The sequence below is a fragment of the Mchenga conophoros genome, linkage group LG17 (genome assembly GCF_057382185.1).
Source record: "Mchenga conophoros isolate Kocher_MC1m ecotype Shallow Benthic linkage group LG17, M_conophoros_male_GT1.1, whole genome shotgun sequence".
Classification (NCBI taxonomy): Eukaryota; Metazoa; Chordata; class Actinopteri; order Cichliformes; family Cichlidae; genus Mchenga; species Mchenga conophoros.
In genome coordinates this window covers 23037506-23062046 of record NC_140542.1, presented here as the reverse complement: position 1 = coordinate 23062046, position 24541 = coordinate 23037506, and the positions used below count along the sequence as shown (strand labels likewise).

Sequence of the window (24541 nt, the reverse complement as noted above, 5' to 3'; positions counted from 1 at the left end):
AGGCTTTTGGAAAGCAGGAGGAGAAGCTGATATTTGCCTACCTCCTCCCCTTATTCAAATAAGGGGGGAGAGTAAGTGTGATGCCAGCAGAAAGAAAGAAAGAAAGAAAGAAAGAAAGAAAGAAAGAAAGAAAGAAAGAAAGAAAGAACTGGACTCTTTCTATCTTTGCTTCTCTTATCTGTGCAGAATATGTGATTGCCTCTTTTCCTGAAACGCTCACCAGTGGATTAGCATACAATGCCTGATCAAAAAAAACAGCCGCGTGATAAATGGCTGTTGGATGACACTTTTAAAATAAATGAATAAATAAAAAGCCAAACCACCAAAAATGATAATCAGCTGGTCTCGTATTGGTCTTTCCCGTGGAGAAAATGGATTATGTATGTTTAACATTATGACCATCTTCGCATTTTCTCCTTTAAAAGTGCTCATTTTAGGCGTTTTCCCTTTATCCGCACGCCTGCGCTCACGCATTCCCACTCGCAGCGTCGTGGAAAAAATCTTTGGAGCCACAAGAAGTCTAAAAGCATGATTTATTCATGCCGAACCTCTATCTGGGGCTCCGTTACGCAGTCTTTATTGTTTCTGCTCATTATGGTGACGAATTTAATCAGGAGGTGGAATCCTCTGGAATATTGTAAAGCCACTAAAAAAGAAAGAAATTGATTTTTGCGAAGCACCTCGCAAAGAAAAAGAGAAATAATTAAATAAATACGCATGTGGTTTTACCCAATTATCTGCTTAATCACTCAGAAAAAAAAAAAAAAGAAATCCCCGCAGAGAAAACAACACAGCGAAAGAATTTTTTCTCGCCCGACTGTGCCAACGTCAACATATTAATCTAAGATTGCAGGGGGGGATCAAAATCACCCTGTTGGTTTTATAAGGAAAACAGTATTAATCTGACACACGGCGATCTAGAAGCATCGAATGAGCCACAGCATTTTTGATAAAAGTGAAAGAGGAAACGTTAAGTGCACATAAGGAAGATGAGGCTGTGAGGGGTGTAGCCGACCAGCAGGCTGGCTGGCACTCCGGTCATGTACTTTGCACACTCAAAACTGCAGCGGAAAAAAACTCCCACGGAGTTGCCAAATGCACACTTTGAATTTAATTGATTAAACCTCGTCCATGTCCACCAAAAGAAACCGAACCGGACGCTTTATCTGCCGTCGTTTTATTTTTTCCTCATTCAAAGATTTTAAGGCGCAGTTTTCCCCCTACGATCACCATAACCCGCCATGTTGAAAGTGGTTTGACATTTTGGCAGTGTCCGGTATTTTCCGAAGGCTTTTACGCATCTAAAGATGACGGGAAAAAATCCCACATGACTCATCTATATGAGAATGACGGCAATAAGTCATTTCTGGCGTTAATCTTTAAAATCAACTTCGTGCTCACGCCAAACAAAATTGCGTCGCGGCCATATAAAACACAGCATTAAAGAAACACATCAAATAACACACGAGCCGCCACTCACTCCTATTTTCCCCACGAATTGTTATAAATTGTGTTGTTTTCAAAGCAGTAAATGGCAGAACACATGCTAACAGGCAAAATAAATAAATAAAAAAAATAACAAGGCAATAAACGATATTACCGAGAGTGCCACGAGACAACGTCCTCTCCGCCGGTGAAAGCTGTTAATTACAGCGCGTGCGAGACACTTTGAGCAACTTGGGCTCGTGAACGAAAGCTCGCGACTATATTATCTCGTTTCTACAGAAACCGTCTCAGGAGCACTTCGCTGTTTCAAAGCGGAGGAGGAGGAAAAAAATAACTCTGCCTGTGTTTATTTCGCCGATAAAACCTCCCCCCCCGTCCCCCCTCAAACCCCGTCCCCCCATAAACCCCCCCCCCTGCTCAGGACCGCCGGAGCCGTCACCTGTCTTACCTGTCCAAGTTTTTTTTTGTTGCCTCTCCTTCTCGTGACCCCCCTCTGCCTTTTCTCTCTCTCTCTCTCTCTCTCGTTCCCGCGAGCTACGCAAGCGACGTCTTTCAGCTGCTGCTGCCCCCCCTCCTGTTCCAATATGGCATCCCCCATCTGCGCATGTCCAAAAAACATCTACAAATACTTTCAAGCCAACTCTTTCATTGACCTTTCAGCACAGTAGCAAAAACATATTTCTACAGGCTTTTGTAAATATGGAGCCGAGGTTAAGTGAGACACCCACAGCCCCCAAAACTGAAAGCTGTATTCTACTCAGCCGAGCAGATACAATGAAGACAACATCTAATGCCTAATTTATACCTGGTGTATGAAATAAAATGAAACTATTTTTGTGTGTGTGTAAAAACAGCCATTTCACCCACCCCCAGGACACATTTTTCTTTAACTGTATAGTTACAGTTTTATTATTAACAGGAAGATAAACTATGACCCCGTATAATCACACGTAAACAACAATAAACGTGGTGATCCTTTTAAGGACGTATATGTAAGAATAGTTAACTGTAACAGCAGCAGCAGTAGAGTATGTCTCATCATAAGCAGCTGCATATGTGCGTGAATAAAAAAGTGAAGTCAATAATTTATGTCTTCTTGGCACCATTTAGTCGTTGTTAGCTACTTTTCTCAGTTCAGACTTTTTTCTTCTTCTTCTTTGTTTTGGGAATGTCTACCGTAAGCAGAACCCTTGATATATATATATATATATATATATATATATAAATCTTATCAAAGTCAACACTATCCTCTAGCGGTAGGAGTGTATTGCATCAGTTAACGAGGCGAGGCGCTCATGCGTAGACCTCAAAGGTTGGCATGTATTTTCAGAAAGATCTAGAAAGAGTCAGATATTAACAAACTGTGATGGTAAGTTAATCCCAGTGGAAGGCAGCGCATAGTGAAAGTTTTATGGGGTGGAAATAAACTGAACTTTCAGCCTGGCTTTTTGCCCGGAAAGTGAGAGCTACGCAGCTCTATACCGCCCCATATGACGTTTTTTTTTCGTCTTCTTCTTCTGTTTTTTTAAGGTGGGCAATTTCTAAAAGAAGTTTCAGTGAAATTAAAGCAGGTTCCTCTTTGAACCTGAAACTTCACTCCTGACCTTGTGCCCGAGTTCTGACTCTTTGATGATATTTTGGGGACTTACTCCAATCACACGATGAATAATAGGGTGACTGTGTGTCCCACTTTTTTCTTTTTTTATCATTTGTCCTCCCCCCGATCTCACGAGACATGTCCCACGGTTTTATTAACTGGCATTTACGCATGTCAGCCACAAAAACATGTCCATGGATCCGTGGATGCAAAAAGTGATCGATCGTATTTAAAGTGTTGTAAATGGTTTGTTGGCCTTCAGTGTTTCAAACACATCTCAAACATGTCCTTCATTAATGATATCGAGTCACCTTGTCACAAGGTAGAAGATGCAATCGGTTTTTGACAAAGTCACTTGTATGTCTTTTATTTATAGGAGTAAAACGTCTCACAAATATTAAAATGTCTTTTCCAAGAGGAGATCTTTTCAGAAGGGCAGCAGAAATTGCCACAAATATAACAAAGCAGTTCTATAAAGATATTTTACATGTGATCAAAGAAACTGGACTGATTGTAACAGGACACAGAGTGGGAACAATAATGCATGCTATACTGGTCATTTCTTTAATTTTCTATGTAACCATTTCTCTCGCACATCCTGTCCACTACAGCCTATTTACCAGTGTAAGCAAAGATATTACGCATAAAAAACACAGAAACGTAAGCAATCACCTTTTTACTCAGATGGCAGCTACATAAAAACAAACGAGCTTCCGCTATGTTTAGAAAATTGCTTTTAAATTGAATAAAGTCAATTTTTACTTTGATATGATCGATGCCAAATCTTTACCGGCATATTGCGCGCTCGCGTGTGTGTGTTTAAGCTATCGCTCAGCTTTAGTAACGCGCAGTGCCTGACCAAACCAAACTCTTTGCTCAACATTTATTGTCTCTCGTTGAACTGATCATACTCATAAAAAGAAAATGCAATAAAGTTTTTCCATGAGCAAATGTCAAGTGCTCATGGACCTACTAGGTCAGCGCGACAGCAAATATAAATAGGTAATGTATTCATTCTTAGAATGAATAAATAAAAAGCTGTAAGTCGGTGACATGTTTGCCTTGATTGGCCTGACTAAACATGGAAACTATTTGAAGGATGAAAGAATCTAACATTTCTCAACGGAGATTAACAGAGTTAATAAAAACACCGAGACTGTTGACAAAGTATAGCTATCTTAAAAAGGGAAGTGCATGACTTCTGGAAAAGTTCATGTGTGCAATCATGTCTGCACAAATTGCAAGTATAACCTGTGTTTACACAGTTGTGTAGATGTCGTTTGATATGCACAAGAGAAACCAAAACCTTCTGTGTGCTCCCGGAAAAGCTGAAAATATGTATCACGACAGTTAAAACCTGTTAATCAGGGTATTTATGATCAAACCGATATGGGGCAAGGAATGGAAAGTTTGAAAAATATGCGCAGTTTCACACATTTATATTTAGGAATCAAATATTGTTTCATTCAGCAATGATCGTCGAAACGTGGAGTTGCCTCATTTTAAGGAGAAATCTGTAAAACCCGACGGTATCACTGTACAAGCGAAAACGCGCTCGCTACGTAGATTGCTTTAATTAAGGGTTTTGTTTTGAAATGTGTAATGGGAAGTTTGGTGTTGTGTTTACGGTAGATCTGCCTCATGGAAGCACAAAGGAGTCCTGTAAAAGACAGGAGGAGAGGCGCTCGTGCTGGTGGGATGCCACTCGTGGAACAGATGGTTGAAGCGTGCGCCGTGCGCCATTAATCTGCCAGAGAAGAAGCTTTTCCAAGCGCGCGGGAGAAAGGATTATGGCTCCATTTACACGTACACACAAACATACACACACACGGATGGCACGTGCTACTGCTGCATCACGTACACGCGGTTTTGCTCGCCGCAGGGGCGTTTCCAGGACTTTTTAATATGGGGTGTCACAGGTGGGACCGGGAACAAGGCGCACACCAGAGTGTTTATCATAAATCTAAACACACTCGGACTCGTGTGTTTCTCTGCATCCTGTCAACGATTCATTAGATGTAAAGAAGTGCTGCACACACATTTAAACATAGATTACTTGGTGCTGGATAACTGTTGTGTAAAGTGGGAAATATATTTAAAAAGCAACATTTATTCAAGTAAACCTTCTAATCCTACTTAATTATCCTAACAGCACACATGTTTTATAATTAAATTATATTTAAAACATGTAAAGAAAAAACTTCCACATTCATTATGATGTAATATTTGAGTTCTAGTTAGGTCTGTGGAGTGTAGTACTTGAGTTTAGGTCTTGTGTCTCAGTCCTGGTTGTCTTATTGTTCTACTGTTTGGAATTAAAGTCTGTGAGTCCACTCAGAGTTTCCGTCTGTCACGATAGTTCTGGTTTCACGGTTTCAGCTATTATTTATTTTCTGCTTTGCTTTGGTGATCACATGTCTCTGGTGTTTTGTGTTTAACTTGATCTTCTCCTGTCTGTCATTAACATGGGTCTTTTTTTTATCCTTCTGTGCCCAATTCCTTGATTACCCTCGTGTGTATAAAAGTCCAGTCTTCATCGTAGTTGTTGTTTGATTGCCTTTCTTTCCTGATGCTGTGTTCATGTTATCTGCCTGCTTATAAACATCCATCCATTCATCCATCCACCCTCTTCTGCTTATCCTTATCAGGGTCGTGGATTCAGTTTGCGTCTATTTTTCATGGACTTTAGGATTTTGGATTCAGAAAATGGTCTAAATAAAGGTTTTCCTTACATCTCCCTGTCTGTAAGTCTGCATTCGATTTCCTTTACCTGCAACTTATGACACACACATTGCTGGGCCGCTTGATTTAGGGGGGTGGGTCAGGAAAGGCATTTGGGGTAAAAATCTGTCAAAGCAAATATATGGAGCTACACACTGTGAGCCCTTCGGGAGCAGTGAAAGTAGTCTATCAGCAAAATCATAAGAAACTCATATTTTAATATTAACAGTATGAAGTACAAAGTACAATGTTTGCATCCAAAATAGATAAAAAGCAGAAAGTAGCATACTGCAAAAAAAAAAAAAAAAAAAAAAAAAAAAAAAAGAAGAAGAAGAAGAAGAAGGAAATTACCATAGTAACGGTAGTAAGTTACTTTCCATCCGGTGCTATCTGTGCTGTCATCTATCATTGCCACAATAGCAGTGCTATATTGTAGGGCGGGGCGGGAGCCAAGTTGTAGTTGCTTCCAATTAGCTACAACCTGATGGATAGAATAAAAAGTCTGTTATTGAAAGAAAATCAGAAGGAAGTTATTGTATTACTCTGCTAAAGGCTAAGGTCACTTTTACTCTTCTCTGTTTTTTATGCGTCTTTTCATCCCTGTGGAAACATTACAGTTTATATGGAACTCATGGGTTGAAATGTGACTGTTTGTACAATAATCTATGTAAGAATAGATCAGGGCTGTTACCAGGATGTTTTTTAACGGGTTGCCACGGGGGCTAACCAAATACAAGTAGAGGAACCCACAGGACCCACACCCTCTGCTCAAGTAAAACGTGCAGTTCTGAACTTATGTTACTGTACAGACTGTGCTTGTCATGAAAATATACTTAATTTAAATAACAGTAATGTTATGCAGAATGGCTCTTGTCGGAATTATATAGATGACTTTATCTGTATTCTTACTGGATTGTTTTCTGTTTGAAAGTCTGCAAAATCATACAATATTGACAATATTTTTGTATCAGTGGAGTAAAATCAACAAAGCATAGAAAGTCTATCTATCTATCTATCTATCTATCTATCTATCTATCTATCTATCTATCTATCTATCTATCTATCTATCTATCTATCTATCTGTGTGTGTGTGTGTGTGTGTGTGTGTGTGTGTGTGTGTGTGTGTGTGTGTGTGTGATGTAATAAAATTATAACATATAATATACTTACGTTTTTTGTTTTATTGGAAGCCAGCTGGAAAACCTAAAGATTTCCTTTGTTACATCATCACGTGAGCCAGCAATTTGCCTCGTGGGGCCCGTGCGCATCACCGACATACACACGCACACACACATATAGGATCACATTAACTAATTTCTGCTGCGAGAAAGCTGCGTCGATTCCACCCAAGAATAACAGGAAGTTAAACGAATTTATCTTCAAAATAAAAGGCCAGGAATCGTCTCAAGAGAAATAAACATGCTGAAAAAAAACAACAAAAAGCCAGTTGCAAATCAAAAGAAAAAAATCCTATTCGCATTAATAAGATAAAAAACACTATTACTTCTAAATAGCTTTTCATATAGGATCATTAAAAGGGTACAGTCGATAGTGGTTTCAGAAGAGCTATATTATTTCGTATATTGTAGAATAGAATAGAATAGAATAGAATAGAATAGAATTCAACTTTATTGTCATTGCACATGCACAGGTACAGGGCAACGAAATGCAGTTTGCATCCATCCAGAAGTGCTTTAGTGATATAGATATATTACAATATATATTAGCAATAATATAGATATGTAAGTATATTACAGAAATGGGTCTATTATGGTATGTTATAATGTACAAGGTATTAAGTATGTTGTGAATATTCTATAACTATAGGTATGTACAGGCTGTAGTGAGTACAAGCTATGTACAGGATATGAACAGGATATAAATATGAAAAACTATACAGAATATGAAATAAATAACTTTACAGAAATCTGAGATATACAGTTATACAGAAATGGGAACTGTGCAAGTTGTAAACAGTTGTAGGGTTAAAAATTATCGTATGTACAGAATGATTATTTACAGAGCTATACAGTAGTGCAGTTAAGATAAGTGTGATATGTGGATAATTTCTACAGAGGCTATATAAAGTGCTAGTGGTTGTGAGCGGTGGTTCAGTCCATGTTATTATTGTGTGTTTATTGTGTGTTTGAGGGTACAGTTGTCCATTGTGGGTGTGTGCATGTTCAGTCCATGTGTTAACGTGGGTCATATTATACATACATATATGCATGTATATATGCATGTATATATGTATGTATATATATATATATACAGACCTCTCTCTCACACACTCTCTCTCTCTCTCTCTCACACACACACACACACACACACACACACACACACACACACACACACACACACACACACACACACACACACACCATATATATAGTTTTAAAACACAAAAAGGTGGATATTATTATTTATATTTTGTGCTCTGCCACTGTGGCTGGATTCAAGATGAGGTCAGGCACGAGCTTCCATGGATAATGTATGGTGGTGAAACTGTGGTCTGTAGTGAGAGAAAGGAGCATGTGGAGGAGAGATAGAGTGGAGGCAGATGATCCACTGTGGTGAGCCCTAAAGGGAGCAGCCAGAAGAAGAGAAGCAAATGTTATGCTGATGCCTGTTTATGTAACTGGGTAACATATTTTAATGCAAAACAAGTGGGATTTTAAATAGGATAGTGAACTCATACAACTATAATGTTCAGTGTAATTTCAAAACATATGAAGTGAATTATATTTTAGTCCTTCATAACTTTCATGAACTTCTAATTGCCTATTTCACTAATACTTATTATTTTACACAATCTACACTCTGTGCAGACTAAGTAATTTGATTGCACTTCCTACTACAATATTTTTAAATATACATTTATTAAACCATTTTAGTCTACCTTTATTTGATTTAAGGAATTTATTGAGTTAGTTTAATTTTTAGAGCTAATTTATTGTTTGTTTTTACTCATTGAGTTCTTTTTTCTGTTTAAATTATTTTTGAGTAATTATCACAGAGGCAGCAGAGCTCATTCTCCCTTAGATTTATTCAGCCCCTCTATCGATCTATCCTGTTCTAAAGTTGTTCTGAAGAACAGCGGAAGGCTATTATTTTGTAATGGAACTACCGGAAGCGGGGCTCCCTGCGTTTGTCCGCTTCACAGTGCGTGTTTTCGTTGTCAAAACATGTACGCGACTCAGATAATCGATTTCCATATGTTTGTGTTAGCATCATGACAGGCAGCATCAGCTGCTGGAGACAGTGAAGGGAAACTCCACCGAGAGTTGTTCGCCGGAAGTTAAAAATCCGGTCGTTTGTTCTTACCGAGTAAGAGAAAAAAGGGTTAAAGACTTATTTTTCCCACCGAGGAAGCGCTCCTTTTGTCTCCTACGGCTGTGCCGTTTAGTTTTTTTTTCGGTGTCACCATGGACATGTACGGGTATAGCGGAGTCATGCTAGTGAAAAGATTCTTGGATAATGCCCCCTTTGAAGTGACAAACATGTCCGACATTAGTAAGGCGAATCCCCACGGCTGCGACAACGGAGCTCTGACGGACAGGTTCGGCGTCCTGATCCAGGGACTGCTGGCTATCGTGGCTTTCAGCACTCTAATGTGTGAGTATCGATTCCTTTACCATCGGGAGACACATCCCTGATAACTTGTTTTCTTTTTGTGCTAATTCAGTTGGAGAATTGAGGAAAAGCAAAATGCACGAAGTGTTTTTTTTTAGAAAGCTGCACCAGTCCACGTGGCGTTTTGTTTGTTGACGTTTGTTTTCCAGCCCCAGTAGCTCCGCACCAAACTGTATTGATAAATATGCTAATTTGTTTTTCCCACGGGTTTCGGCAAGAATCTAAAGCGGACAGCAAGCTTCTAAAAACAGTACCTGACTAATAGCGTTTTGCCTTTCCTTTCGGCGTATATCAGATGTTGTAAACATAGCAGGTTTGAACGGAATTTTAGCTCTTTAACCAAGGGAGAGTTGGGCGAACCCTTATTTTCACTTGTGTCAAGCCAGCCTCCAATTCGAGACTTGCAGTCAAGCCAGCCTCCAGTTGATTTTACGTTCCCTGTGTATTCAAAGTATTACGGGAATGGATGTGGAAACCGGATTTCAAAATAAAAGCCAACTTCGAGTGAATTAACAGATATGTTAAGAACATAATAACATATAATTTAGGCTTTTTTTTTTTTTTAGAAACTCTAATGTTACATCTACATGACACAGCCTTGTACCCTAATTGTGCCCTGTCAAGGCCATCTTATTTTGGATTTCAAAGTAAAAGCCCTGTGAATCTTCATTTTTGAACTACTCTTTCAATGAATTCATAATGCTCTTAAAAGCAAAAGTCGTATTTCCAAATACTATTTGAACTTTGTATCAACACTTTCCAACCGCAGTCTTTTTCACAGTAATACCATATCAAATAAATTCTTTCTGATTTTGCTTTTCATAGTAATGGCCCTTTGAAATTGCCGATATTTGACTTAATCTCCTAACGATTCAAAATGCTCTAAAATGAAAAATTCCTGTTTCCACAGGGTAATTCCACTTTAGATCAACAGTATACAACCCCGCAGTGATACCATATCAATATCAAGTCATTCTGATTTTGCTTTCAAAAATAAAAGCCTTTTCAAATTGTCCATAATTGACCTACCTTTCAGTGATTTCAAAATGCTCTAAAATGGAAAATTCCTGTTTCCACAGGGTAATTCCACTTTAGATCAACAGTATACAACCTCACGATGTTACCATATCAATATCAAGACATTCTGATTTTGTTTTCAAAAATAAAAGCCCTTTCAAATTGTCCATAATTGACCTAACTTTCAGTGATTTCAAAATGCTCTAAAATGAAAAATTCCTGTTTCCACAGGGTAATTCCACCTTAGATCAACAGTATACAACCCCACAGTGACACCATATCAATATCAAGTCATTCTGATTATGCCTTCCAAAATAAAAGACTTTTCAAATTGTCCATAGTTGACCTACCTTTCAGTGATTTCAAAATGCTCTAAAATGGAAAATTCCTGTTTCCACAGGGTAATTCCACTTTAGATCAACAGTATACAACCTCACAGTGATACCATATCAATATCAAGTCATTCTGATTTTGCTTTTCATAGTAATGGCCCTTTGAAATTGCCGATATTTGACTTAATCTTCTAACGATTCAAAATGCTCTAAAATGAAAAATTCTTGTTTCCACAGGGTAATTCCACTTTAGATCAACAGTATACAACCCCGCAGTGATACCATATCAATATCAAGTCATTCTGATTTTGCTTTCAAAAATAAAAGCCTTTTCAAATTGTCCATAATTGACCTACCTTTCAGTGATTTCAAAATGCTCTAAAATGGAAAATTCCTGTTTCCACAGGGTAATTCCACTTTAGATCAACAGTATACAACCTCACGATGTTACCATATCAATATCAAGACATTCTGATTTTGCTTTCAAAAATAAAAGCCCTTTCAAATTGTCCATAATTGACCTAACTTTCAGTGATTTCAAAATGCTCTAAAATGAAAAATTCCTGTTTCCACAGGGTAATTCCACCTTAGATCAACAGTATACAACCCCACAGTGACACCATATCAATATCAAGTCATTCTGATTATGCCTTCCAAAATAAAAGACTTTTCAAATTGTCCATAGTTGACCTACCTTTCAGTGATTTCAAAATGCTCTAAAATGGAAAATTCCTGTTTCCACAGGGTAATTCCACTTTAGATCAACAGTATACAACCTCACGATGTTACCATATCAATATCAAGTCATTCTGATTTTGCTTTTCATAGTAATGGCCCTTTGAAATTGCCGATATTTGACTTAATCTTCTAACGATTCAAAATGCTCTAAAATGAAAAATTCTTGTTTCCACAGGGTAATTCCACCTTAGATCAACAGTATACAACCCCGCAGTGATACCATATCAATATCAAGTCATTCTGATTTTGTTTTCAAAAATAAAAGCCCTTTCAAATTGTCCACAATTGACCTAACTTTCAGTGATTTCAAAATGCTCTAAAATGGAAAATTCCTGTTTCCACAGGATAATTCCACTCTGTATTTACAGTATACAGCCCCACAGTGATACCATATCAATATCAAGTCATTCTGATTTTGCTTTCAAAAATAAAAGCCTTTTCAAATTGTCCATAATTGACCTAACTTTCAGTTATTTCAAAATGCTCTAAAATGAAAAATTCTTGTTTCCACAGGGTAATTCCACCTTAGATCAACAGTATACAACCCCACAGTGACACCATATCAATATCAAGTCATTCTGATTATGCCTTCCAAAATAAAAGACTTTTCAAATTGTCCATAATTGACCTAACTTTCAGTGATTTCAAAATGCTCTAAAATGAAAAATTCTTGTTTCCACAGGGTAATTCCACTTTAGATCAATAGTATACAACCTCACAGTGATACCATATCAATATCAAGTCATTCTGATTTTGCTTTCAAAAATAAAAGCCCTTTCAAATTGTCCACAATTGACCTAACTTTCAGTGATTTCAAAATGCTCTAAAATAGAATTTTGCTGTTTCCACAGGATAATTCCACTTTAGATCAACAGTATACAACCTCACAGTAATACCATATCAATATCAAGTCATTCTGATTTTGCTTTTCATAGTAATGGCCCTTTGAAATTGCCGATATTTGACTTAATCTTCTAACGATTCAAAATGCTCTAAAATGAAAAATTCTTGTTTCCACAGGGTAATTCCACTTTAGATCAACAGTATACAACCTCACAGTGATACCATATCAATATCAAGTCATTCTGATTTTGCTTTCAAAAATTAAAGCCTTTTCAAATTGTCCATAATTTACCTACCTTTCAGTGATTTCAAAATGCTCTAAAATGGAAAATTCCTGTTTCCACAGGGTAATTCCACTTTAGATCAACAGTATACAACCTCACGATGTTATCATATCAATATCAAGTCATTCTGATTTTGCTTTCAAAAATAAAAGCCTTTTCAAATTGTCCATAATTGACCTACCTTTCAGTGATTTCAAAATGCTCTAAAATGAAAAATTCTTGTTTCCACAGGGTAATTCCACCTTAGATCAACAGTATACAACCCCACAGTGACACCATATCAATATCAAGTCATTCTGATTATGCCTTCCAAAATAAAAGACTTTTCAAATTGTCCATAGTTGACCTACCTTTCAGTGATTTCAAAATGCTCTAAAATGGAAAATTCCTGTTTCCACAGGGTAATTCCACTTTAGATCAACAGTATACAACCCCATGGTGATACCATATCAATATCAAGTCATTCTGATTTTGCTTTCAAAAATAAAAGCCTTTTCAAATTGTCCATAATTGACCTAACTTTCAGTGATTTCAAAATGCTCTAAAATGAAAAATTCTTGTTTCCACAGGGTAATTCCACCTTAGATCAACAGTATACAGCCCCACAGTGATACCATATCAATATCAAGTCATTCTGATTTTGCTTTCAAAAATAAAAGCCCTTTCAAATTGTCCACAATTGACCTAACTTTCTGTGATTTCAAAATGCTCTAAAATGAAAAATTCTTGTTTCCACAGGGTAATTCCACTTTAGATCAATAGTATACAGCCCCACAGTGATACCATATCAATATCAAGTCATTCTGATTTTGCCTTCCAAAATAAATGCCCTTTCAAATTGAACATATACGGCCTACTTTTTTGACGATTTCAAAATGTTCTTAAACAGAATTTTGCTGTTTCCACAGGATAATTTCACTTTAGGTCAACAGTATACAACCTGACGATGTTACCACATCAATATCAAGTCATTCTGATTTTGCTTTCAAAAGTAAAAGACTTTTCAAAATGCCCATATCTGACTTGATCCTGGAACAATTTCAAAATGCTCTAAAATGGAAAATTCCTGTTTCCACAGGGTAATTCCACCTTAGATCAACAGTATACAGCCCCACAGTGATACCATATCAATATCAAGTCATTCTGATTTTGTTTTCAAAAATAAAAGCCCTTTCAAATTGTCCACAATTGACCTAACTTTCAGTGATTTCAAAATGCTCTAAAATGGAAAATTCCTGTTTCCACAGGATAATTTCACTTTAGGTCAACAGTATACAACCTCACGATGTTACCATATCAATTTCAAGTAATTCTGATTATGCCTTCCAAAATAATGGCCTGTTGAAAATGCCCATAATTTACCTAACTTTCAGTGATTTCGGAATGCTCTAAAAAGGAAATTTTCTGTTTCCACAGAATAATTTCACTTTAAATCAACAGTATACAACCTCACGATGTTACCATGTCAATTTCAAGTCAGTCTGATTTTGCTTTTCAAAATAAAAGCTTTTTCAATTTGCCCATATATGACTTACTCTTGGAGCGAATTCAAAATGCTCTAAGATGGAAAATTGCTGTTTCCACAGCATAATTCCACTTTAGATCAATAGTATCCAACCCCACAGTGATACCATATCAATATCAAATCAGTCTGATGTTGCCTTCCAAAATAAAAGACTTTTCAAATTGCCGATATACGACCTACTCTTTTAAAGAATTCAGAACGCTCTAAAAATGAAACTTGCTCTTTCCACAGGATGAATCCATGTTAGGTCAAAAGTGTACATCCACACCATGGTACTACTTCAATTTCAAGTCATTCTGATTTTGCCTTCCAAAATAATGGCCTGTTGAAAATGCCAATAACTTACCTAACTTTCAGTGATTTCGGAATGCTCTAAAAAGGAAATTTTCTGTTTCCACAGAATAATTTCACTTTAAATCAACAGTATACAACCCCACAGAGATACGATGTTAAGATCAAGTCACTCTGATTTTGCCTTCCAAAATAAAAGTATTTTCAAATTGCCCTTAGACGACCTACTCGTTTAACGATTTCAAAATGCTCTTAAATTGAAAGATGCTGTTTCCACAGGATAATTCCACTTTAGATCAACAGTATACAACCTCACAGTGATACCATATCAATATCAAGTCATTCTGATTTTGCTTTCAAAAATAAAAGCCTTTTCAAATTGTCCATAATTGACCTACCTTTCAGTGATTTCAAAATGCTCTAAAATGAAAAATTCTTGTTTCCACAGGGTAATTCCACTTTAGATCAACAGTATACAACCCCACAGTGACACCATATCAATATCAAGTCATTCTGATTATGCCTTCCAAAATAAATGCCCTTTCAAATTGAGCATATATCACAACCTACTTTTTTAACGATTTCAAAATGTTCTTAAAAAGAATTTTGCTGTTTCCACAGGATAATTTCACTTTAGGTCAACAGTATACAACCTGACGATGTTACCACATCAATATCAAGTCATTCTGATTTTGCTTTCAAAAATAAAAGCATTTTCAAAATGCCCATAACTGACTTGATCCTGGAACAATTTCAAAATGCTCTAAAATGGAAAATTCCTGTTTCCACAGGGTAATTCCACCTTAGATCAACAGTATACAGCCCCACAGTGATACCATATCAATATCAAGTCATTCTGATTATGCCTTCCAAAATAAATGCCCTTTCAAATTGAGCATATATACGACCTACTTTTTTAACGATTTCAAAATGTTCTTAAAAAGAATTTTGCTGTTTCCACAGGATAATTTCACTTTAGGTCAACAGTATACAACCTCACGATGTTACCATATCAATTTCAAGTAATTCTGATTATGCCTTCCAAAATAATGGCCTGTTGAAAATGCCCATAATTTACCTAACTTTCAGTGATTTCGGAATGCTCTAAAAAGGAAATTTTCTGTTTCCACAGAATAATTTCACTTTAAATCAACAGTATACAACCCCACAGAGATACGATGTTAATATCAAGTCACTCTGATTTTGCCTTCCAAAATAAAAGTATTTTCAAATTGCCCATAGACGACCTACTCGTTTAACGATTTCAAAATGCTCTTAAATTGAAAGATGCTGTTTCCACAGGGTAATTCCACTTTAGATCAACAGTATCCAACCCGACAGTAAAACCATGTAAATTTCATGTTGGTCTGATTTCGCCTTTCAAATTAATGGCCCGTCGAATTTGTCCATATGTGATATACTCTTTCAATTATTTCAGAATGTTTTAAAAATGAAAATTGCTGTTTCAACACATATTGGGTTTTCATTTTGAAAAGCAAAATCAGACTCAATTGATTATGACAGAATTGAATCATAAAGATGATGTAAAAGGAAGCTGAAATTGCCACTAGGTTGTAATTGATAGTACGTTTATATTTTAAGTCTGTGGAAAGATGTCATGGTTGGTTTGCAAGCTGTTTTGTAATTTCTTTATTTAGAATGACATCTTTCCACAGACTTAAAATATAAACGTACTATCAATTACAACCTAGTGGCAATTTCAGCTTCCTTTTACATCATCTTTATGATTCAATTCTGTCATAATCAATTGAGTCTGATTTTGTTTTTCAAAATGAAAACCCAATATGTGTTGAAACAGCAATTTTCATTTTTAAAACATTCTGAAATAATTGAAAGAGTATATCACATATGGACAAATTCGACGGGCCATTAATTTGAAAGGCGAAATCAGACCAACATGAAATTTACATGGTTTTACTGTCGGGTTGGATACTGTTGATCTAAAGTGGAATTACCCTGTGGAAACAGGAATTTTCCATTTTAGAGCATTTTGAAATTGTTCCAGGATCAAGTCAGATATGGGCATTTTGAAAATGCTTTTATTTTTGAAAGCAAAATCAGAATGACTTGATATTGATGTGGTAACATCGTCAGGTTGTATACTGTTGACCTAAAGTGAAATTATCCTGTGGAAACAGCAATTTTCACTTTTAGAGCATTTTGAAATCTTTAAAAGAGTAGGTCGTATCTTGGCAATTTGAAAAGTCTTTTATTTTGGAAGGCATAATCAGAATGACTTGATATTGATATGGTAACATCGTGAGGTTGTATACTGTTGACCTAAAGTGAAATTATCCTGTGGAAACAGCAAAATTCTTTTTAAGAACATTTTGAAATCGTTAAAAAAGTAGGTCGTATATATGCTCAATTTGAAAGGGCATTTATTTTGGAAGGCATAATCAGAATGACTTGATATTGATATGGTATCACTGTGGGGCTGTATACTGTTGATCTAAGGTGGAATTACCCTGTGGAAACAGGAATTTTCCATTTTAGAGCATTTTGAAATTGTTCCAGGATCAAGTCAGATATGGGCATTTTGAAAATGCTTTTATTTTTGAAAGCAAAATCAGAATGACTTGAAATTTATATGGTAACATCGTGAGGTTGTATACTGTTGAACTAAAGTGAAATTATCCTGTGGAAACAGCAAAATTCTGTTTAAGAACATTTTGAAATCGTCAAAAAAGTAGGCCGTATATGTTCAATTTGAAAGGGCATTTATTTTGGAAGGCAAAATCAGAATGACTTGATATTGATATGGTATCACTGTGAGGTTGTATACTATTGATCTAAAGTGGAATTACCCTGTGGAAACAAGAATTTTTCATTTTAGAGCATTTTGAAATCACTGAAAGTTAGGTCAATTGTGGACAATTTGAAAGGGCTTTTATTTTTGAAAGCAAAATCAGAATGACTTGATATTGATATGGTATCACTGTGAGGTTGTATACTGTTGATCTAAGGTGGAATTACCCTGTGGAAACAAGAATTTTTCATTTTAGAGCATTTTGAAATCACTGAAAGTTAGGTCAATTATGGACAATTTGAAAAGGCTTTTATTTTTGAAAACAAAATCAGAATGACTTGATATTGATATGGTATCACTGTGGGGCTGTATACTGTAAATACAGAGTGGAATTATCCTGTGGAAACAGGAATTTTCCATTTTAGAGCATTTTGAAATCACTGAAAGTTAGGTCAATTGTGGACAATTTGAAAGGGCTTTTATTTTTGAAAACAAAATCAGAATGACTTGATATTGATATGGTATCACTGTGAGGTTGTATACTGTTGATCTAAAGTGGAATTACCCTGTGGAAACAGCAAAATTCTATTTAAGAGCATTTTGAAATCACTGAAAGTTAGGTCAATTATGGACAATTTGAAAAGGCTTTTATTTTTGAAAGCAAAATCAGAATGACTTGATATTGATATGGTATCACTGTGGGGTTGTATACTGTTGATCTAAAGTGGAATTATCCTGTGGAAACAGGAATTTTCCATTTTAGAGCATTTTGAAATCACTGAAAGTTAGGTCAATTGTGGACAATTTGAAAGGGCTTTTATTTTTGAAAGCAAAATCAGAATGACTTGATATTGATATGGTATCACCGTGGGGTTGTATACTGTTGATCTGGAGTGGAATTACCCTGTGGAAACAGGAATTTTCCATTTTACAGCATTTTGAAATCACTGAAAGTTAGGTCAATTATGGACAATTTGAAAAGGCTTTTATTTTGGAAGGCATAATTAGAATGACTTGATATTGATATGGTGTCACTGTGGGGTTGTATACTGTTGATCTAAGGTGGAATTACCCTGTGGAAACAAGAATTTTTCATTTTAGAGCATTTTGAAATCACTGAAAGTTAGGTCAATTATGGACAATTTGAAAGGGCTTTTATTTTTGAAAGCAAAATCAGAATGACTTGATATTGATATGGTATCACTGTGGGGCTGTATACTGTAAATACAGAGTGGAATTATCCTGTGGAAACAGGAATTTTCCATTTTAGAGCATTTTGAAATCACTGAAAGTTAGGTCAATTGTGGACAATTTGAAAGGGCTTTTATTTTTGAAAACAAAATCAGAATGACTTGATATTGATATGGTATCACTGTGAGGTTGTATACTGTTGATCTAAAGTGGAATTACCCTGTGGAAACAGCAAAATTCTATTTAAGAGCATTTTGAAATCACTGAAAGTTAGGTCAATTATGGACAATTTGAAAAGGCTTTTATTTTTGAAAGCAAAATCAGAATGACTTGATATTGATATGGTGTCACTGTGGGGTTGTATACTGTTGATCTAAAGTGGAATTACCCTGTGGAAACAGGAATTTTCCATTTTAGAGCATTTTGAAATCACTGAAAGTTAGGTCAATTATGGACAATTTGAAAGGGCTTTTATTTTTGAAAGCAAAATCAGAATGACTTGATATTGATATGGTATCACTGTGGGGTTGTATACTGTTGATCTAAGGTGGAATTACCCTGTGGAAACAGGAATTTTCCATTTTAGAGCATTTTGAATCGTTAGAAGATTAAGTCAAATATCGGCAATTTCAAAGGGCCATTACTATGAAAAGCAAAATCAGAAAGAATTTATTTGATATGGTATTACTGTGAAAAAGACTGCGGTTGGAAAGTGTTGATACAAAGTTCAAATAGTATTTGGAAATACGACTTTTGCTTTTAAGAGCATTATGAATTCATTGAAAGAGTAGTTCAAAAATGAAGATTCACAGGGCTTTTACTTTGAAATCCAAAATAAGATGGCCTTGACAGGGCACAATTAGGGTACAAGGCTGTGTCATGTAGATGTAACATTAGAGTTTCTAAAAAAAAAAAAAAAGCCTAAATTATTATGTTATTATGTTCTTAACATATCTGTTAATTCACTCGAAGTTGGCTTTTATTTTGAAATCCGGTTTCCACATCCATTCCCGTAATACTTTGAAAACACAGGGAACGTAAAATCAACTGGAGGCTGGCTTGACTGCAAGTCTCGAATTGGAGGCTGGCTTGACACCAGTTTATTTTCAAACTGTAATTAATCAAATGAGTTGTTCACGGTATAGGCACTTAATTAAATATGTAGGGCTTGTTATACCGCACTTATATACGTGCCCTTTGCCAAAGCAGCATAACTGAGGTGCTTTTAAGCAGAGCCAGTGTCACATAATAGCAGATTTTAGATCCAGGACCTCATTTTGTTTCTCTTAGAAATCAAAATTGACTTCCATCAGAATAGTTACTTAAAATCTTTGTGCATCCAGTGGAATTTAAGATGTATGCAGGATTTCCGTGTATTCTGCAGTGTTTTTTTTATTATTTTTAACTTTAATTAAAAAAAAAAAGTTGGTGGTGCAGTGGCTGGCAAGCTGGCCTCACAACAAGGATGTCCCAGCTGGCTGGAGTTTAAATGTTCTTCACATGCCTTCCACATAATGTAGTTTCCTCCCCCTGTCCAAAGACGACTGGTAACAAGAATAGATTCGGATTAGGTTAAATGGTGATTCTAAATTGTCTGCCTCTCTGTGTTAGCCCTGCAGCATATCTGTGACCTCTCCATCTGTGGCTTCTTGTCCTGTGACAGCTGGGATAGAGAGAGATAGATGACAAAACCTACATGTTGCATCCATAAAATCAATAAAAGTGAATAAAACCATAATTTAAACCAAAACTAGAGCAGCAAAAATGGAAAAAATTGTAAATAAAACCAATTAACTGAAAGTAACTTACATAAAATGAAGTAATAGTCAAATCAATAAAACAATATAATGATAATTAAGAGTAGGAATTGGACTATTTAAAGCAGGGATGTCAAACTCATAAAACCCACTTTGATCTTAAGTGGGCTGGGCCAGTGAAACTCTCCTTTCTGTCACTGTAAAGATGTTTAACTACACATCTAATCCCTCTATTCCCTTAATATAAGAAAAAGAAGTGCAGTTTCAACCATGTATCTCCTTGTTTTTCTACATAATTGGATCACATCTTGGAGAAGCTCACTGCGGTCGTGAGTTCTCAGAATCGGCTCTTTGAGCACAAGAATGACAACATCACGGAGCGTAAGTTTGATAACATCATGGAGAAGCTCACGGCTCTCCAACGGGAGATTGAGAGACCAGTGTTGGACTGTTAGAACAGCTTTGAAATTCATATGAGTTGTTCGCACTAAAGTAAAAGCCACCATCACTTCATGCGGATACCCCTTCGGCGCCAGCCACGGTCTCAAGGCTGGAGCCGAACAACAACACCCTGATAACGACTGTGTTTAGACTGTTCTTCTCATTCTATGCAAGGCCACCTGGGTTGGCTGGAAGACTGTTTACTTAGCCTGGCAGGGCGAAGGACACTGTCTCAGCTGAACTCTGGACACATACACGCACACAGAAATATATATACACATGCAGATGTACACTCATCCCCCCTCCCCCTCCAAACGCCTTCGACGCTTATTCCCCTCCGATGCTGACGGTGGATCAAGGAGACCAGCGCTTATGCTGCAGGCCCGGATGCACTGTCTACATTGGCTGTCTCTCACCCTTTACCCACCCCTGTTGCTTGTCATGTGTTTCTTTGGTGCATTAAGAGTTTTTTCATGTGCTATGTGCAGAGGTGTTTTTTTTTATCTCTCAAACTGATCTCCCTGTTGGAGCTCAGTCTGGGGGGAGTTATTTTTTTTCTCCTTATCTTTCCTCATGTTGTGCTTTTTCCATGTTATACCCCTCTGACATGTCTTCCCCATGTGATGTTTGTGTAATGTATGTATGGTCGGAAGGGTAAGACGGCGCTGGCACGGCTGGCAGCCTTAACCCAATTTCCCTCAGGATGAATAAAGTATGATCGGTCGATCAATCAATCAATCAATCAATCAATAATTAAGGATTGTTGCCGCATTAAATTAAAGAAGTTGTCTGCACGACTCTGAGCTTATAAGCAAGGTTTTCAGACCGTGCCAAAATTTTAAAATCGCCTCTAAAACGAACAAAGCAAATGTTTGGCCTCAGTATAGTACGCTCAGTGTGCTATATGAAGCTAATTAAGCTGTTTTGTTCCCTTCAGTTTTCTTGTGTGTTCAGTTGTCCAGCACTTGTCCAGTTGTAAGCACAGTCGAGTCTTTCAGCTTCCTCTGGGGATAAAAAGTTGGGCACTTTTTATCCCCGGATAAAAACTTAGGGTTAGGGTGATGATTAAAAACAATGCTGTTTTAACAGGTCAACAAGATGCTCCTTGTAAACTGGAGTGTTTACTTGCTCAACCCTAACAATGGCTGTTGACTTACTAAGAAACTTGTGATTCTGGGGCAGCTGACTTGGGGAATGCCAAGCATCTAACCACTTTTGGCACCCTTGGCTCTGTTTTTTATTTTTAATTATTATTTTTTTGGCAGCTCAAAGGTGCGATTGTTACAAGTAGCTGTAATAAAAGCTAAACTCGATGCCTCTCAGAAACCGTATATAGTTTGTGTTAATGTTTGATTACCTGTATGACTTTCTGGATCATATTTAATTTTCGGTTTTAATTTGTTCTCAGCTGTTTCCTTGGATTATAGTGACTTCAGTCAGCTGCCAGGGATATTGTTACACAACTGTCTGCACATATGTGTTCAGGGAAAACATTAGGACAGTTTCCTTTTTTTTTTTTTTTCTTTGTTTTTTGTAAGTATTCCTAAATGCCACACAAAAAACAGAGTACATGGATGCTGATCCAGCGCAATATAAACTTATTTCTCTAGATTGCTGGCATATAATCTAATAATCAGTACTTTAAAAGGTCAGTGCAGTCATGGTGATTTCATCAGCTAATTAGCATGCTGAAACCTGAGCAGTGAAGTTCAGCAGAATCAGGTCAGGCCTTAAGTGGGAGCGATCAATGAGCTCTAACCTCCACTTAGTTACTTATTAGCAAAAGAATCAATATCCCTCCTCTCGCTCTTATTCTCCCCCCTTTGGTTCTCTGAGTGTCATTCTTGGTCATTCGGGCCACATGTATGTGTTAATATTTACAAATTATTTGTGTGCAGTGAAGCATTATTAGCATCATTAGATCTTAGGTTATGGCCAGAGTTGCAGGCGGACCTGCACCGTACATCCCTCCGCTCATCTGTCTTCCTCAAAGCTATTTTTGGGAGTTTCCTTCCACTGACTCACTGTTCTGCCTGCACTCATGGAACTCAGATAAAGGCTGGAGATTGAGTACGTCAGTCTGCCCCGCCTTGTTGTTCCGTTGCTGTCATGAAAGTAAATCGACACCCTACTTTCATGCTTATTAATATTTATTTTCTGTCCAGGATCCTTTTAAGTTTTAAGTCAACAAGTATAGATTAGTGACAAAGCTGGGGTCATTCCATCTCAAATCAAACTTTCACAACATCCATAAATTCCATGTCATTTGGCATTCCTATAGCAAATATAAATAAATGATGTAAATATGCCTTTACTCTTGTCACATCGCCAGCACATAGCCATAGCCATCGGATTACTCTGTAACACTTCCTGTATTGCTGAGATATTGATGGGCCTTTTCCAAAGGTTTCTTCTTGTCAGAAAACTGAGATGTTCAGTTTCGAGTTAAGCTGCTGATTGAGGAATCTAGACAATATCAATCATTGTGCCTTATGTACCAATATTTTTTTCTCAATGTGATGGACCTTTGAGAAAGGCCCAGTTGGTCTGCATACAGTTTATATATAATACTTCACACATTACCCTGTGTGAAGTATGCGATTTCCATTTGAAGGAGACCTTGATTCTGTTTCCACATGCTCTCTCCCATTTTCGACCCTGGTGGATTTATAGGAACAGTCGGTGCCTGTTTACTGAGCCCACTGGGCTGCGTGAGATTAAGATGATTCATCTGTATTTTATCCTCAACCTTTCTCCCCTCTGGCTGCTCACAGATTGGTGAAAACAGTGGTAAGAAACTGTGCTTTATGTTGTTGTTTTGCAGGACAATCAATCAGTTGATTTTCTTTGTTTGCAGTGAAGAGGTTCCGGGAGCCAGTAGGGATCAGACGACCATGGCGGATCTGGTCAGGCATTTTTCATTTTCTCTTTAGACATATCTACCCTGCCCTGTCCTATATCCTAACGTTTTCTATTCCAGCTACAAAATAATTCCTCTGGAATTATACAAAAAATCATAACATTTAAAAAAAAAAAAAAATCTCACTTTTCAAGTCAGTCAGAACCAGAAAATAAAAACCGAGTCCATCGTGCCTTTTCCAGGTTTTTTGATACATCCAAACAAGCCATAGGTGCTCTCTTCATCCACTTTGCCAATGTCTTCCTGTCCACTCTCACCAAAGAGGACCCCTGCTCTCTGTAAGTTCTTTAGAAGCACATCAGTCATTCTAGGATGTGCCCTACAGGGATGTCGCTTCAATAATGTAATTTAATTTTTCACCAAAGTTATCTGATGAACTTCCTGCTGGATGCCACTCTGGGAATGTTGGTCATCTGGCTGGCTGTCAAGTTGGTGTCCAAGTTGGTGGAGTACAAGCAGTGGACTCTGCTCATATTTGGAGAATATGGTGAGTGAAACCGAATAATTTTCTTCTCTTTATGGTTTTTCATTTTCTTCTCATCTATTTACACACAAAATGAACACTGAGGCGCATTAATGAAGAAGGTGCAGTGCTAATATCTGCCAGCAGAGGGCGCTGTAGACCCACCAGAGGTACACCAGGAGCATAGCCAGCATCTCCAGCTGCAGCTGAAAACATTCCTATTGGCTTAATACAGTTACTGCAGCCCCCTCACTCTACCTCCTGTTGTTTTTTTCCTTTACGTCCGTCCTTGTGTGATGGAAAATTTTACTTAAACTTGCCCGATTAAATCCATCTTACTTCTGGGCTACAGTTGTGCTTTGGTCAAGGGCACAATTGTAGTTAATTCCCTGTTTTGTTTGACATGAGCGCTGACATTTCCAGATCGGTGTGTTTGTTTGCCCCCCCCGCGTCTGGCTTGTAGTCTTCCTTCTTCCTTCCTGCCTTAATGACAGACCTGTTCTCGTTTGTGTTTGCTGTGGTGAGGCACCTGTGTAACAGAGATTTTATTAAAAGGTTGAGACCAGGGGAAG

At 37.1% G+C, this 24541-nt stretch overlaps 2 protein-coding genes across 4 annotated transcripts in view; one reads left to right on the top strand and one right to left on the bottom strand.

Moving 5' to 3' along the window:
* The window catches only part of sfmbt2 (Scm like with four mbt domains 2), a 62495-nt gene extending 60474 nt beyond the window's left edge, over nt 1-2021 (bottom strand). For 2 of the 3 annotated variants that reach the window (XM_085251681.1, XM_085251685.1), the window contains exon 1: nt 1895-2021. The gene's annotated coding sequence lies outside the window, so the exon portion shown is untranslated. Of the gene's footprint in view, nt 1-1600; nt 1753-1894 lie in introns of those variants that run through there. The other variant, XM_085251683.1, reaches the window with a different exon arrangement.
* A 6892-nt stretch (nt 2022-8913) lies between these two features.
* tmem110l (transmembrane protein 110, like) overlaps nt 8914-24541 on the top strand; it is a 24324-nt gene continuing 8696 nt past the window's right edge. Inside the window, exons 1-4 of the mRNA XM_085251229.1 lie at nt 8914-9379; nt 23444-23492; nt 23689-23784; nt 23872-23993. Coding sequence (XP_085107355.1) covers nt 9190-9379; nt 23444-23492; nt 23689-23784; nt 23872-23993 — 457 coding nt within the window. The 5' untranslated portion in view covers nt 8914-9189. The remainder of the gene's footprint in view (nt 9380-23443; nt 23493-23688; nt 23785-23871; nt 23994-24541) is intronic.